Source organism: Magnolia sinica, chromosome 4, assembly GCF_029962835.1.
Source record: "Magnolia sinica isolate HGM2019 chromosome 4, MsV1, whole genome shotgun sequence".
NCBI classification, from domain to species: domain Eukaryota; kingdom Viridiplantae; phylum Streptophyta; class Magnoliopsida; order Magnoliales; family Magnoliaceae; genus Magnolia; species Magnolia sinica.
The window spans coordinates 21,709,363-21,727,540 of NC_080576.1; the positions used below are offsets into that span (position 1 = coordinate 21,709,363).

Sequence of the window (18,178 nt, forward strand, 5' to 3'; positions counted from 1 at the left end):
CACCATTGAATGGCACGGATCAGATCGATCTGGGCTGAATCTGGGCAATTCATCGGATGGTGCAAACTGTGACCATGCCACATGCCCAAAACTAAGGTACAATATTCATCAAGTGAGCCACACATCTATACTGAATCTGGACCGTCGGACTTTGTTTTTAATTATTATTTTTTAACTCTTACCGTCCATTTCCCTCACACAATTGTCCAGGGAATTCGCAGTGCATAGGCCGTCCAATTGAGTCAATTGAGTGATCCTAGCTGTATAATCGTTGGAAACTTTTCCCATTGCATGTAGTATCTCATCCATGTTTTGATCCACCTGACCAATGGTTCAGATCACCCTAGATGATTGTCAAATGCACACAGTCGAGATGATAGGATGAAAATTAAATTGGCGGTCCAACTGGTAGGACATGAGACCTGGCTAAAAATATATTAAAATACCATAGCTTAGCGAAGCCCACAAATATTACAATATTGCCCAATGTACACACCACCCCATATGCCATTTTGGAAAATGTGCAAGATCCAAGCCATCCATCATATGGGCCACACAATGCAGACGCCCTTCACGAAACATAATCTCTCTCCCCTGATCAGTTGAGCTACAGTTCTGGTACACTGGCCTGACCTTTTCAGCGAAGGGCACCTATACAATGGGACCCACCCAATGGACGGGTTGGATCTCAAAGCCACTTTGGCTTGCTCATACACACATATGGGCTTACCAAACCTCAAAAAAATTAACATGCTATGTAAGACACGTATGCATAATATACATACACATTATATACAAGCATGCATGCACACATTCCAAATGCATGCATGCATAGACATGAAAATCGCAGACTGACCAGATGAACATGAGATCCTCTAGAAACTATGTTACAACAACATTCTAGCTAACATTGCACATGTGTTTCAACATCAATCACAACAGAACTAACCTCATTAGAGAGGCATTCTTCAGCCTCAGCTCTTTGAACAACTCCATCTGCACTGCTCTCCGAAGATGGTTCATCGGGTTGAATTTGAATGGTTTGGGCTACTGGAATATCGCTTGGAGGATCCGAGGCCGCTTTGGTGGCTGGGAGAAGCGAGAGCCGGCAGAGAGGACAGGTGGTGTTGTTGGCGAGCCAAAGGTCGATGCAATCCATGTGGAAGGTGTGCCCGCATGCTGGTATCTGTTGAAGCTTGTCATTGGCTTTGTAGTCCCCTAAGCAAACCGAACATCTGCAAATGGTAGGGTAGCCATGAATAGCTACAATATACATAATAATAATAATAAAAATAATAAAAATCTTAACACTGGTGTCATTGTCATGATTTGTGTAGTTTAAAGGACTTCATGAGTCCAAAACAAAGGAATGCATCTTATAGTGGTGCAGAATCTGTGTTAATTATGTTAAACTAAGATCAAATCTTTCATTATACATTTTTCGGGTAGTATCTTTGAGGAGCGCAAATTTGCCAAGCTGTCCTAGTTAAAAAGTGGGCCAGCCTTAGATCATCATCATCATCATCAAAGCCTAATCCCAATTAATTGGGGTCAGCTACATGAATCCTGTTCCGCCATTCTACTCTATCAAGGGCTGTAACTTCAGTAATACCATATGAACTGGGCCAGCCTTAGATCGAATACATTAATACATGGGTCAGGTCCACAAGTACAAATAAGTTGGTTTTGGGTTGGGTCTAAACTTAGAGGATCCAAACCAACACATTTCACTATAGGCCAGATCTAAGTCGGGCTGGTCTACTATTCCTCATTAACATAGACTTCTTGTTAAGCATAGAACTACGTCTTCATAAGGTAGGTTTTTTACATTTTTGTTGATTGCCTAAATTGAACAGATTTTAAGGGTTGGTTCTAGACTGAGTTCAGGTAGGAAAAAAATTGTGTCTATTTCTGAATCCATTTAGAAGTACGATCAGAGGGGGTTCAGTCAGGTCAACTTTGAAAGGTTCCAGATCCGATCCACTTGACAATCACAACGGTGTTCTGGACCCAGACCTGACCCTGTGTGTTCAATTTCAGATCCAAATGCATTTAGTGTCGGGTTGGGTTGAATGTCCAACCATTTCGACCAAACCCACTTGCACCCCAACTAATGCGTTTCCCTTTTTTATAGTTTTCATGTACTTCTGTTTACTTCTATTTTTCTACATCTTATGGTTGTAAGAAACAATATTCATATACTAAGTGGGTGGCATACCCTTAGATATTATTCGATATTGCAACACACCTGCCCTTACCGACATACATAGATTACAGTTCCATACATGGGATACAATGGACCATAACCGAGATGAGATGCATACACTTCTAAAAAAAATGTGTCTATTCTCACACACCCTGCTATAATATATAACCTATCCTTTCTCCCTAATAACATTAAATTATTAAACTGCCCTTCATTTCAACCCCCGCATATACAAAAAAAGCCATTCCCAATGAGCATAGCTGAGGGAAGTGGCCTGAAAAAGAAAAAAATTAAAAAAAAAGAAGAAGGGTGAAGAATACTGTTTATTTAAAACTAGGAATGTTCAAAAACTCGAATTTCGATAAGAAAAATCCAAATTTGATTCTACATGGATGAGAAAAATCTTCTTGATGTAATACTGACTGGCCAAGTCAATCAACTTGGCTTTTCACTCCATTTATACAAAGCAGAGTCTATCCAAAACCATCATATGCATCCCCTTTTATCGTGGGGCTAGATGTAAAACAGCCAATACTCAGGATGGTTTTTGTTATTTTGGAAAGTAACTTTCAATCGTGGAGATTCCTGCAGCATTTACCAACCATGCGATCGACAATTGCCAAATCATGGGCCCCATATGTGATGAGAATGGCCCTAAAAATGGTCCAGTACACCTGAGAACCTAAACTGCAGAGACTAGAGATCTGCATGGTAATGCCCTCTCCATTAGTCTTCAACAGTTTCTAGCATGATTTGCTTGAATTACAGTGTCTGTCTAACATATTGCCACACTTAGAACTAGGCCGAGTCATCTCAGTTTGAATGGCTTTTGACACCAAGACCAAACTCCAAAGTTATCACACAAATGCCAGACCTTTCTATTAAATAGACACCGAGTTTTCCCACATTGTTTCAACACATTTCCTTGATAAACTAAATTGAAATTCACAAGCATCAACTCTATTGAGTTTTTCTTTTTCAGTTTTTTCTGTTCTTTTTTTCCTTTCGAGGGCTGCTTTTCCACTACCTCAGCGGGCCAGTTCCCTCCCCTTTCTGTTTCTCCTTTTTTCTTTCAATAAATTTTGCATTATCTCTCAAAAAAAAAAAAGAAGGAAAAGAGCATCAACTCTATTGAGTTTCTATTAACTGGACACCGAGTTTTCCCGCATTCTTTTAACACATTTCCTTAATGAACTAAATTGAAATTCACAAGCACTCAACAAGGAAGTAGGTTGATGAAACAAGTAATCAAAGAGGCATTAGACCAGCAGGTAGCAACATGATGTTTTCGGTTGCTGCTTGCACCATTGCACAGGGCCCGTTTGATTTTCCAAATTCAGAGTAAATACCCTGTAAATAGCCAATTATTACAATTTCACCTGTTTGAAAATACCAGGGTATTATTGCTTTGAAAAACGGTCCAAAATGACTGGCATAAATTTGTGGGCCCCACCATCATGTATATGACATATCCGCATCGTCCATTGGTTTTACCATAACATTTTGAGGCATGATCTGAAAAATGAGAAAAATCCAACATTCAAGTGGCCCACACCAAAGTAAACAGCGGCCCCAATAAGTTTTTAACGGTAAGTGTTTGATTACATTATTACTGTGGTGTGGTCCACTTGAACATTGAATCTGCCTCATTTTTTGGCTCATGCCCTAAATTCACTTGGCAAGATGGATGGACGGTGTGGATAATCCACATACATCATGATTCCCCCCCTATATTTGGCAGCCTCCTCGATTTTTGTGTTGAAAAAAGTAGGAGTCAAATCAACATAGGTAACGATGAAGGTAATTACCCAAGGAAATAATTATTGTCCATTTCCACTGCATTTACATTTACCTAAGAAAATCAAACATGCCCCAACATCTGCATCACGTACTTCAGAGGAATCAAAAGATAGAGTCATTTACGATCCACAGTTTTGTGCACATGCGCTACTGTGAATCATGGGCTTTGAAGGGTCAGGACATTCATTTGACTGGAAACGAGATGCGACGTGGGATTTTCCTCTGTGGGAGGACATAATCATTGCCAATAATGGGGTTTTAACTTTCCAAAGTTAGAAGACATGTTCAGCCCACATGACAAAAATTTTGACAATCATTTCACCGACTATGACTGCTCTAGTCAGGACATTGTGTTCTACAACAATCATTTGACCTCAAGGTTGAAATATGGGGAAAAACAGATGATCAGTGTAAACAAGATTAGGGCCCGTTTGGACACACTTGTGTGAAAAAGGGGTTTCCACAGAAGGGGTTCTCAAGCCTGCTTTTTCGGCCAACTCGACGAAAACCAATTGGATTGGTTTTTGTCGAATCGGCATTTTAAGCTTATTTTGCTAGCAGGATGCGGAAATGGGTTTGCATTGTGCATTAAAACACACATCAAAAACCTCAGTTTGGCTCAGAGGGGATTTTATGACTCAAACACCCCTTTAGAGGGCGTGTCCAAATGGGGCCCTTATTATGCTCCAAACTCAATTTGGATCCTTCTAATGACCAAAGACTGTAGAGCTGAAACTCGCCTGACTACCTGAATGTAAACCTTTATCAAGTTGATTGAGTGAGATTTTTTGGTATGGTTACTCTAATTCAAGAACTCTTATCGAGATTTTTGAATACTAGAGAAAGTCATTCACAATTCACAGTTGAACTGAGTCAGCATGCCTCTAAGAATGAAACTTCAAAAGATATCTTCACTTGTCAAGTTGAATATCCAACATCTCAGAAGCACTGAGTTATTGCATAAATTGCATTGATATAATCTAGTATTTACATTTCAAAGTCATCCTACTGAAAAGTTATAATGAATTTGTTAATATCTGAGCATAAAACAATCTCACACACAAGCAGTAAGCAACATTCCAAACTTGCAAGTCAACCCAGAGATTGGCCAGGACAACTCAGTTTGTCCAGGTTCAAGTATGGGAACTCCCAACTCAGATTGTATATAAAAAAAATGCACTTTGATCAAATTCTAGGCCAGCTTGAATTTTTATAAAGTTGGTGCGTTTTTCATTGATTCAAACACGAGATTGAAAACACCAACTTCAAAGTTGAATTTTGTCTTTGAGCATTCAAAATGATCAAACACTGTAACTAAAGAATCACTCACAATGCAACCCACTTACTATAGATCACAAGTACCAAATTAAGCACACAAATTGCATTGAGGTGGCTTCATATTCACATCAGACTATCATCTACAAATACGATGGAGTCCACTCTCCACTGTACATGCTGGCTTTAATCTGGATGGCCCACGTTTCAAAAACCCACATGAGTAAGAAGATCCTAGCCATCATCTTTCCATGAATTTTCAAACTGAATGCCAACTGGTAGCTTTAATTTGCCTTTGGCTCGAAGGCATATCAATTTAATGGCTGGGATTTTATCATCAGTCGGTATTGTTTTTGGTTGTTGACCATTGTAGGGCAGACTACATACAGGGCCATCCATCCACACAGTGAAGGTTCCATCATATAACTGCTCCAGCATTGACCACAAAATGCTATGAAATTCAAAGAAAAATAAATCACACCAAATTCCACATAGCAATGAAGAGCAATCACCAGCAATCATTTGTGGGTTAGCTTAAGCATACAGCCCATCTCACATGCCAACATGCCTGAGCCATACAAAAGGTGGGCCCCACCATGAAGATCACCTGGTGGAAAAAACGGGCCGGTCCACTCATCAGACAGGCCATCTTGTATGAAACCAAAGGACGGTTCAAACCAGTCCTACCAATTGTTCATGTGGCTGCCTGATGTTTGCACCAGCTAATCTTCATAGTGGGGCCCACCTTTCTAAAAGGCTGGGAATCCCTACATACATGACGCGTTGGCAAGTGAGACAGGCATTGTATGTTAAGCTAATCTACAGCCTTTTTATAACTGATCAATACTAGAAAACAGTAAACAACCAAGCAATGCAATGCAATTCTGTACAACTCACTGCGTTTCTCTGATCAAGAAGCTCTCTTTGAACACCACTATCGGAAGCATTTCCCGAAGCTCTTTCTTTAAACCCGAATTGGATGGCTAAAGCAAACGAAAAAAATGATAACAAAAGTATGAATACTTGCATAAGAGCACAAAACTGATGAACTTAGAGAATAACCATGGCTAGAAAGCTTACTCGAGAAGTGAGTCCCCTGCCTTGGTATGAACTCCTCATCCGCAACGAGGACCAATCCACCCTCTGTCGCCGCAGGTAGAACAAGTAAAACAACAGCAAGAGGATGAAGGTGAAGAAAATGGGGACTGAAAATATAAAGGCTTGGTACAGTTTCAACTCAGGTGAAGCTGTTGAGCAACAAGCAGGTGGGTCTGAACTATAAGACATCACCAACCCCGTCAAGGATAAAATCCTGACAAAATCCTATAAATCATTAAAAAGAGAAAATAAAATCTGAGAAAACCCAGTTCAGGAAAACCAGATCTTGCGAGGAAAATCTACACGAATTGCTGAATTAGAGAACAAAATTAAGAGATCCCAGATAAGGAAACCTAGTTATGACCTGGAAAATGTTAAGGAGATGTTAATTAGACAAACAAGAGAAACCCAAATCAGGATATCAGAAATCAGATGGAAAAACCCAAATGAAATTCTCAATTAGAAGAAGGAGAAGAAAAAAGGAAAGTGCCTGTCAGGAAGAATCTCAGTCAGATCCAAACAAACTCTATAAATGAAGAAGAAAAGAAAGAATACCCCTGACTTGTTGAAGTGCAAAAACACTGGATAATCCAAATATAAAAAAACAACAATAACGGCAGCAAAAAAGGTAGAGAAACTACTGAAAAGGGAAACTGATTTGGAAGAAAAGAAAAATCTTATGCATTCATGCTGATTAATCAAAAACCCAAATGAAAGCTGAATACAGAAAGATAAAGAAGACTGCAAAACAGTACAAACAATGAGATGAGAAAGAAGTGGGAGATGGGTTTGTCAGAAAAGGTAAGAAAAATGGAGGGGTGTTTGAGGAATTTCTTTAAATGCACACCTTAGATCTGAGAGTAAAAACCCAAATGGAAAATGGTCTTTTCAACCGTTTTGGCCGAAAGTAACTGACTGTAAAATCTTTCTGGAAGTTCAGGAAAGAATTTTAAAAAAAAAAATCAGTAGAAATTATAAGAACAAATAGGACAGGATAAAAAAAAAAACCCACGATATTTTCTGTTGAAAGTAAAAAACACCCAGAAACGGAATCTGCTGATTTGGGTTGGATATGAAGATCTATCTACGTCGTTTTCGAAGACGAGAACATCACGAACCAGTGCTCTCATTGTTCTGTAAGTTACAGTGCTTCTAGTTTCCATAGAGACACTTGAATAGCCCATTCCATCCATCCTGGTTGTCCATTAGGTCCAACAGATATCTTATGGGCCACCGTGAAAAAATCACACTGATCAGATGATTCTATGCGTCCGATCAATAGGATATATAATGGACGGTAAAGATGGTTTTGGCCACCTAGATCTCTATAGCTTGAGAACAAATGGTTATGGAAAGAAGGCCGACATTCCGATGGTTTGGATCATCTGATCATTTTAATTTGTGCAAGGTAGCCCATGGAATGTATACTCGACCTAATGTACGGTTCGGATGGATCGATTGGACACGCTCCCTTACACACAGTCCACGTGTTAAGTAGGAAATCTGGGGGCATCTGAGCGATGGATAAGATGGTTCCCGCGTTGGAAATGAACGTACGCAAGGGCGGTTCCACTCATAAAGTGGCTTCCCAGAACAAGACAAAAAGGAAAAACTTTAAATACTCTGGTGAAGGGTGATGGATGATACACAGGCACCTTGAAATTACTTGGAAATTTTGCTGAGCTAAACTGTCCAAGTTATGTTAACAATTTTGCCGAGAGTGATTGGGACTGTTTGGATGGGATTTTTGGACGGGCAAGATAAGGTCGAGATGGTTTTAGTGGATTTTTCGCTGGATTCAGTGAAATCGGGCGGATCCTCCTCCTCCCCTCTCTCTGGATTGTGTTTCGAGCCCATCCGCAATTCATCGTATCGATTGCGGGATGGGATCGGAGATGTGTAGATATGGCAGGAGTGGTGGCGGGAGGTAAGTTTTTGCGCGAATCTAGGGTTATAAATGTAACTCCCGTCGATATCGCAACGGCCATATTCCTCCATCACCGTTGCCATCGTGATCGGATGGTTGGCCTGAGGGCAAATGTATGTCTTAGTCCTCTCTCCTGGCATGAAACGCCATGTTCTACTGTAAATCCTTCATGCATGTCAACCCCCCATGTTATGACAGGGCCATGGTGGTCCGAGATGCATGTTTGTTGTCTGCTTTCTACCATGGCTTTCGGTTATTGTGTAATATGTGTGCATGTTCGATTTCAGCATCACACTTCAAAATACTCTGCTATATTTACTCTCTTTGTGCTTTAATCTTGCTATGGTCACTAATTCGTTTGGGTTTTCCGACATTTCACTGTTGAGGGATACGGGATTTTGGGGCTTTTGGAATTGTTGCTTTCTCAATCCATGAATTTTCATAAAAATGGGGGTTTGGGGTTATCTGAAATCGATTTTCGCCCATTATGACTGTCTGTGCTTTAAAGACGCTGTTTATGAGGTTCAATCGTTTGGATTTTCCGAAATTACTTTGCTCATGGTTTCTGGATTTTGGGAGTTTTGGACTAGGTGATTTCTTTTGTTCATGAAGCACCATGAAAATGGGGTTTCTTAATTTTGGGGGTTTTGGGTTAACTGAAATCACTTACACTGTTGGATTCCAACTGAGCAATTGGTTCCAACTGAGCAAATGGTTCGAACTAAGCAATCAGTCCATTGAGTTCGCGTTATCAACGATGTCCATGAAGAAATCTGGGACGTAAACCTTTAGCAATCAGTTCATCTAACACTGTTGGATTCCAATATATATACACAGTTGGATTCCTTCAAAATAAGTCAACTAAAGTGACTTATTATACCTAATGCTATAAATTGCTTTTGGAAATCTGTTAGTTACTCGCAGAATGGTTTCCATGAATTGAAGGTCATTGATCTCCGACCTTGGATTTGATAAGATCTCTGGTATGCTCCATATCATCTATCTTACTTTATTTCTGTCTGATTCATTGCATTTGCTATTCATGTCTGATTTTCTGTAGTGTTAGTCCTTGGTATCCTATCGATGCTTGTTTTTGAGATCCTTAGTGAGAATCTAGCTATTCAAACTTCACTTCAATGTTATTTTTAGATAAAGTATGAGCCATACACATCCTCCATGCCTGTTTTTGACTTGCTGTTTTACAGCTCTTACATCGTAGAGAAATTGTTGCATTCTAACATCCATTCTTTTTATTGGATTTGTTATCAAAATGTAGTTTTGAGTTCTTCGAAGCCTAATTTTGTCTATTGCAAGTTCAGTTCTCATCGTCATATAGAGATGGTTCTACTTAAGGTTCGACATGCTAGTTTTGTTCTTCTTCTTTATTCTTTTATGGTGTTAAAGTGACGTGCTCTATGGTTGTTAAAACCAGTATGATGTTTTGCTGCTAAGTTTCTACCCATCTTTCTCTTATCATGCTTTTCGAACTTCTGAATGGGATTCCTTAATCCTTTCTGCTTAATCGATTGGCGTCTCTGCATACCACTCTTATTTATGGCAATTCACAATTTTCATGGCAACTTTAGTTGAAACTCTTGGCTTTGGATGTTGCATTAAGTGCAACATGCCACTTCCAATCATTGATTTGGCCATAACTCTTTCTTATCTTTTTTTGTATTGCTGGTTTTTGTTTTGTTTTTTTGTGATTGGATATGTCATCCGTTTTCTTAACTGTCTTTCGGGAAGGTTTCAATGTAATGCCCTAAAAATCAGGGGTCGAGTAAAGCTCAACTCCCGAGTTCTAACGCATCACTTATGCAACATAGATAATGATGTTTAAATGTTGTCCATATTAATGCATTTAAACATGAGTGAGTTATACTAAATCAGCATATCATACTTCAAAGTTAATGTAATTAGGCATGCGGAAGACTGAGATAGATATATTAAGTATATAGGTGTTTCACAACCTCCAGAGTATGAGTATGTTATCAGGCTGAATATATACATGTATGGTTCCAAAAATTTACAAAATATCAAAGTGTAAATGTCCAACTAATCCATAAGACCCTGTAATCCCACCGAATCAGCACGGGGTTTACATAGACCTGTTTGAGAACTAAATGTAGGAGAATCCTTCCTCCTCGCCTACGAAGTCCAACTCCGCTGTATACACTTCTCCTTCACTTGCATCTAAACCAGAGTCTAGGTGGTGTTTTAAAACACCGTCCTAGGGTGGGAATGAGTGGCCAACTCAGTGGTACTATAAGGTAAAGGTTAACATGTTATCAATTCAATCAAGCAGTAATGATAAGGCAATACAACAAACATTTCCTAACTACTCTGGTTAATGTAAGAATGATATGCGTAATGATGCATGCCCTCACCTGCACTCCCTCATTGACATCATCTCACGGTCGCACATGCTAAACTCCCACCGTGCTCTTCCTCGCCAAAGGAATATGCAATGCGGTGCATGGTCGTGTTAGCCAAGTTCTTAATTAGACTTATTCATACAGCAGATTCAGGAAGTTAAGGTACCTCCCTTTATATCACTTACCCAAACAATGATCCATCTAGGGTCGTCAATCCTAATTAATCACATATGATAGGCAAGTTGTAGGGCATCACCCCTAATGAAAGCAGTGGATAGGCAAGTTCAATTGATTATACTCGAGGTCACTCCACCAACGCCCTACCAACTGGAGTGCTATTTTCGAAGGGGGTCCGGATCAGACGGTACACCCCAACCCACGCTGGGACCGCAACCAGGCTACGCCGGTGTAGGCCGACAGCTTGAATACAGTATCCCATACCACTGTATTTGGCTCATGAGTTTGGGTTGTTCACTGGTCACTACAGGGAGGCTTGTCACCCCAGCGTGAGCCGACAGCTCGACCACGGTGTCCCATACCACCATGCTCGACTCATGAGTCTTAGCGGATCATGGTACCATGGTTGAAATAAGCTTTTACATTGGTAAGTGGTACCTTAGATTCAAGCAGTAACGTCCATACATGGTAAACACATAATAGGCCAATCGAGTTATTTGACAAGTTCGATTGGTATGAGCGTACGCTGAATTAATTGACATGGAGCGCATAAGCACTCCACGTGGCTTTACCACTGTCGAAAATCATCGTACGACTCGGATTCACCAAACGCATCAAATGTGGCGAGACTAATTTGGCCACTCAAATAGGAATTATTACTGATTGCCTGGACTACGTAGTAGTCCCAATCATACTCAAATACAACAGGCATTCACATGTGATAGTTAAAACAACATTTAACAACCAATTCAAATACAATTCTCATTCGGGCATTTTAACAACTATATTACACATGCTATCATATATAGGCATTTCATCCATAAATCACGTAGTAGCAAGATAGGTTACATGAAGGAAACTGTAATTATAGATGAGATAATTGAAAATCCTATCTCAACACCCTCATTAAATACATTTCAATAAGCAATTTCTTATTCAGACATTTTATCAAACACTTACACTACACATTGACATACATGTAATAAATTAGTTATAACATATATTATGGCAAATCCTTTCATCAATGAGTTGTCATACGTACAACAAACATGAATTCTAGATTAATAGTCATGGAAAACATAAATCATAATTTCCTATTCATTCAAACATTTCAACAAACACATGGAATGCATTTTAGTATACAACCTACTTTACACATACATGATATATCGAAAACGTCTTAACTAAGATCATGTGGCAGCAATCAAGTCAGACATAAATCATTGCTGACATTGAAAGCTTTAAAAACCATAACCTAAATGTTTATAGTCCGCTCCTTTCGTCGGTTAACTTATTTCGAACTCGGTTCGAATCCTACGCTCCCGTATACAGAACAACGGGTACCTAAATCTCGAAACAGGTTAGCTATTACGTTGATTACTCTCTTTGGATTCCTAAATCAAGATTATGGTTAGGATTTCTTACCCAAATCGAAGTTGGAATCGACGGTGTAGCAATGGTGGGGTGACGATTCGGTGTATGGAGTCATGGGAGTGAATCCCAGCAACGATCTCCCTATCTCTCTCTCTTCTCCTCAGTCTTTCCTCCTCTTTTCTCTCTTTTCTCACCTAGGGTTTGAGAAAATCGTATGGAATGAGAGAGGGGTGGGTTTACGGCATTATATAGGCCCAGAAGTGATGTCAATGACCCCAGGGCCATGATACACTTATGTTATAGCCAAAAGGCGTCTATTTCGGGCTAACGGAGTTCATCAAGAGGTCCATTGCTCGCATACGATTTGAAAAAAGTTCCTTGATGATGGATCTAAGCCAGGTTACGATTTCGGTCCAATCAAATTAGTGGATCGATCGTGGAGGACCCGTTTCAGTTCAATGGTCATCGTCACTGGATCAGGGCCACAAGTATAGTGAAATGTCTAGAGAAATTTTTCTGATCCAAGGGTATAGTTGGGTCAGAATCTGACGGTCTGAAACCTTAAATTTGGCCTGCAAACGAACGGCCCAATTCACTTAAGTTTGAGTTCATTTTCTAAAGATATTCGCGTTTCTCACGCACTTTACTCTAGGCTCAAGTTGTACATTTCTGTATACTATTTGGGTTCGATTCCCGTGTTGGTTGTCAAGGCCAATAATGCGGTCATAACCTTATAGTTTCGCGGTAATCGGACTTTCGACACGCGGTCTAGGTCTAATATGTAGTTTCAATGTGTTCCCGAGAGCAACTGGGTTTTAAGGTTACTCTTAGGTTTTTAAGTAATGTTGAGTTAATGATTTTAATGGTTTTGAGTCTTATAGTTTGTATAAAAAGTGGTTCAAGCCAAATCAGTCGATCGTTTAGTTTAGTACTTAACTAAATTCTGCCCTAATTACCACCGAATAAGGTCATAGGGTAGTTCACTACCCCTTTTTGGTACTTTTAGTTAGTATATATTTTAATTATTTTTCTATTAGTTCATTATCAAGTCTACTTTATCTTTACTAAATTTCATTAGATTTCGTGTTGTAGAAAAATTTTAAAAATTCTAAAAGTAGCAGTTGTCTGAATTAATAATTTTTAGATAATTGTCACATCAACCTAAATTTAACTATATTAAAATTTTTATTATATTTTTTACTTATTTTTATATGAAACTATACTTATCAAGCTTCAATATGACTTCTGAATCACCTAAATTGGAGTTATAACGAAGGAGATTTGACTTTAAGTCGGTCGAAAATTGCAGAAAACTGCAGTGAGGGTGCACCGAATTTTTGGTGCACTGGCGATGCCTCGCGGTCTGTTGTCCTGTCTGGTGGTGGTTTCGCTGCCCGATATTTGAAACAGGCATATCTTTAAATTCCGAATGAGTTACACGATGTGCCATATATGAATTTGGGGTAGGAGAAGCTGATATATCCAAATAACCTATTTATTTTGTGAGATTCCATAAAGTTAATAGTCAAAAACCCATTTTAATTATATATTTACTATTTATAGTAAATTTTAGTTTAAATATTGTTATTCATCATTTAAACTTTAGGATTAGTGTTTAATATGAAAGCACTTAGAAAAATTTGAAGAATAAGGTGGTAAAAGGTGGGATTTTGAAGGAAATGGGTTGAGAAGGGAATTTGTGACATTGGTATTGTGTTCTGAGAAGTAAATAAGGTGTTATGATAGGCCCATTGCTCAAGGACGTCTAACTCCAAGTTGGCAAAAATCCGGGACGTTACACTCAATCATTTTTGAGAAAATAGGAAACCCTCTCTACCAAAGGAGAGTGATCCTCAACTTTGGTGGTCCCTTCTACTTAAGGTTTGACATGTATTCAAGAGGGTAAAGATTAATGTATTAGACTAGGTTAAGAGTTTGGTTCCTCTCATCCATAGTGATGGGGTCAAGTTGGTTGGGGACCTTGTTCTAAATTTTTTGTATTCTTTGCCTAGAAGGAGTGTTCTCTAATTTTTACCCTTCCCACTCAGGATCATTTTTTGAAAAAACTATTTTTTTTTTACTAAAGGTGAAATGCTACTAATGGCATTGAGAAATACCAGCTCAAATAGCTGAAAATCAGAATCTACAGAGAAAAAAATAGTCCTGAAAACATTCTGGCAAGTCTGATACTTGTTGGAATTTCAGCCCAAATGAAACAGGGTGGTTTCACCTTCATGGAAAAAAAAAGAAGGAAACATTTCAGCCCAAATAAAATGAAATTAACAACTCTGGTATTTATCCAATTGATGGCCTCTATTAATTCTCTCAGTCCATTGTATTGTGAATACTCATCTTCATATTGAATTGATCACAACTTCTTATTGTTTTGTTGAGCACACATTGATGAAGTCATATTGTTTGACGAGAAATCTGCATTTTACCTTTCAAGTGCCACAACTCACTTTGACAAATATCAAAATCTAGAGAATTATTTGAGAGAATCAAGTTCAAAAGCGATTTAACAGCATTTTGACAGTTAGTTCTCAATCCTTGATATGGATGTATGAAATGCCACTTGCTTTAGTCATTTCCTCTGGTACACATTCAAATGCTGCCCAAAATAGTTAAAAAGGAACTATCTGAAGAGGCAAATCGCAAAAGCCATCCAACTTTTATTTTATTTTTAAAGATTTAAAAATTTGCACTTGCGACAGCAAAATTGGCAGTTGCACCTGCGTTTGGATGCACCAATGAATTGAAATGTGAACATTCAATTCAAACGAGAGGAGACCAAACTGCAGTTGCATTTACCTTCCCTTTATTTTTGTCCTTGCCTCTTATGAGCCGAGTCAACATAGCAAGGTATTTGCATTCTCTTGTGGTAACCTTCCCTTTACTTCCAGTACTCTTACAGCATTTGAAAACTTTTACATGTTTGGATAAGTTTGGTGTCTTTTTATATTTCCCATTACCCTTGAAAAAAAAAATAGATTGCTAAATTCAACATTAAGAATTATAAGTAATCTTTTCACATTTTCAGGGTGTTTATGTGGGCATGAATATGATTAGATTAGCAACACTTCAATGTCAATTTGGATTACGATGCGAAATGTTTTAGGTGTATGTTGTGCAAACAACAGTTTTCTCGTATTTGGACATGGTTAAAGAGTGAAAGGTCCATCAGAAGTAGATTCTAAACTATCTTTTACCTTTAAAATAACCCACCATGCATGAAACCTTCATCATTTATGTGTTGGGCTTAGAAGTCTCATTTGTTTTGGGGAAAGCTGGATCATGAGTATCAATCCATGACATGCTGTCCACGCTATCTAATGATGAATATGTTGTAGCTGATTAGTTGTCATATGATCCCAAGCATTTCATTTCATCAATAATATATATATATATATATATATATATATATATATATATATATATATATATATAAATATATATATATATATATATATAGATATATATATATATAGATAGATAGATATAGATTGTGATTCATGTGTCCTACAGGTGTGGTGTATCTCAGTATTCTTATGTTTGCAATTGTACATTGACAGGCACAAGTGAGAGAGGAAGTACATACACAGCCTAACTTAAAGTGAGATTTGGAGTAAATTGAAATTCAGAAATAAGAGGTCAGCACCAAATCACACTAGATGCTTTCGTTACTATATTTCTTAATTTCAATTTCCTCGCTTGAAATTGTACAATATGTTTATTGATTGCATATAATGAAGGATGGTTCTATCTCTCAAAAAACAAGAAATCAATTTTCTAACTCCCAATCTGTGCTATCATTTCTTAAATAATTCCTACACACCTGATATGGTCTTCCCATTATGAGCTCTTCCTTGTCAACTTGTCAAGTATGTACCTCAATCAACCCGATATAAAAAAAAAAAAAAAAAATCAACCACTCAAATCCCAATATTGGGGAATGTATATTGATTATACACACACACACACACAAAGTATTTGCGATGTATATTTATGATAAATCCGCACGTGAGAATGTAGGTTATCGATTAGCGATGGATGATTCATATGAGGAGAAGATGGAGAGGGTAATTGTGTTTCAAGCGGTGGCATCTTATGTACAGGCTGTTGGAGAATATCGTCGCTCGTACATGTTCAAACAACTGACGCATTATGGGGAGGATGAGCAAGCGAGGTTCATCAATTCTATCATTTGGGCTAGCGACGGAGATTGTGTTGATCAACTAAGGATGAATCGATATTCATTTTTTAAACTATGTACAAAGCTATGCAAGAAGACATGACTAAGTGATACTCATAATGTTAGTCTTGAAGAACAATTAGTTATTTTCCTATACATGTTGGGGCACAATGTTCGGAATCGGGTCATAGGGCACAGATTTATTCAATCGGGTGAGACTGTCAGTCGGCACTTTCACCGTGTGTTAAATACAATTGTATCAATGTACGCTGATTTAGTTAAACAGGCCAGAATAGAGACGCTATCAAAGATCCAAACAAATGTAAATTAGTCTGTTTACTTTCAGGTATTTTTTCAATAGGTCTGTTTTCCAAGCATGTTATTTTCACTTCCCTCCATTGTGCTTGGATGCTTGCACAATAATTAATTCTTCACATTTAGGATTGCGTTGGTGCAATTGATGGTACATACATTCCAGCGCATGTGCTGGCGGTTGACCAGGGGAGCTTCTGTAATGGAAAGGGGTCTTCTCCCAAAATGTAATTGCAACATGTTCATTTTATATAAATTTTACATATGTATTGGCCGGTTGGGAGGGTTCTGCTTCGGCTACGAAGGTGCTACATAATGCATTGACCCAATCAGATAATCCCTTGCTCATCCCAAATGATACTGGTTATCTGTTCAAAGAGTGCCAATCTAATTCGTAACTATAAATTTTTTCGATTTTTCACTTAATAGAACAATGATTCAAATGTGTAGGAAAATACTATGTTGTCGACGCTGGATATGCTCGTTCACCTGGTTTTATGGCTCCATTCCGGAGCGTTTGATATCACTTACAGGAGTATCAAACCGGGAGAGTGCCTACCAACATGAAGGAGCTGTTTAATTACCGACATGCATAATTGCGCAATGCAATCGAGCGTTGTTTCGGTGTTTTGAAAGACAGATTTCCCATCTTGAAGAGCGCTATGCAGTATGAATTTCAAACACAAGTTAAGATTGTGATAGCTTGCTGTGCCTATGTAATTTTATACGTACCGGAATTGAGTCTCCATAGGACAGTGATTTCGCTGGTATATCTGCTGCCGATGGGGAGGGTATCCCAACGCCTCATGAGCTCTCAAACATTGACGAGCAACAATGGTTGGTGCGAGTAACTCAACGTGAAAAAGATGCTTGGAATCGAGTGTGCGATGACATTGTAACCAAAATGTGGGCAGATTCTTAACAGAATAGTAAGAGTAGATAGTCGATACTTACTATTTAATTTTCATTACATTAGTTGGTGTCATTATATTTCAGGTTTAATTAACTTCGAAACAATGGAATTATGGTCACCCATTTACACACTGGGTGAATTGTTCGTTACTTAACGACCAATGAATTTATGTTGTGTTCTTCTATCTTAATATTTACCATTTTCACGATTGTGGTTGACATTTGCCAAAAATCATACATACTTCATATTCAAGTGAAATGACAGACTCCTTATTTAATGATACATTGACACTGACCCAATCACTAGTAAAAACACCGCTGGTGCCCACTCGATGTTCTCCAGGCAGGAAGAAGGTGAAATCTCTAGCGGAGCCTCAATCCTGAGCCCTGAAGATCAAATGGACTACTGCTATGGATTAGGTTTTATTCGATACATTTATCGAATAGGTTGCACTAGGACGTAAAGCTGATAACGATTTCAAGCGAGAGGTGTACCAGATTGCTATCGAAGAAGTTACGAAGCATACTAA

At 38.5% G+C, this 18,178-nt stretch overlaps 1 protein-coding gene across 1 annotated transcript; it reads right to left on the reverse strand.

Annotated features, from left to right (window-relative positions):
* Positions 1-736: 736 nt before the first annotated feature.
* On the reverse strand, positions 737-7,354 carry LOC131242740 (RING-H2 finger protein ATL58-like). The gene is made up of 3 exons (XM_058241576.1): positions 6,362-7,354; positions 6,179-6,264; positions 737-1,235 (listed from the first exon to the last, which is right to left on the reverse strand). The coding sequence occupies exons 1-3, from the start codon at positions 6,566-6,568 to the stop codon at positions 905-907; spliced, it is 624 nt and encodes a 207-aa protein (XP_058097559.1). The 5' UTR covers positions 6,569-7,354; the 3' UTR covers positions 737-904.
* Positions 7,355-18,178: the final 10,824 nt, after the last annotated feature.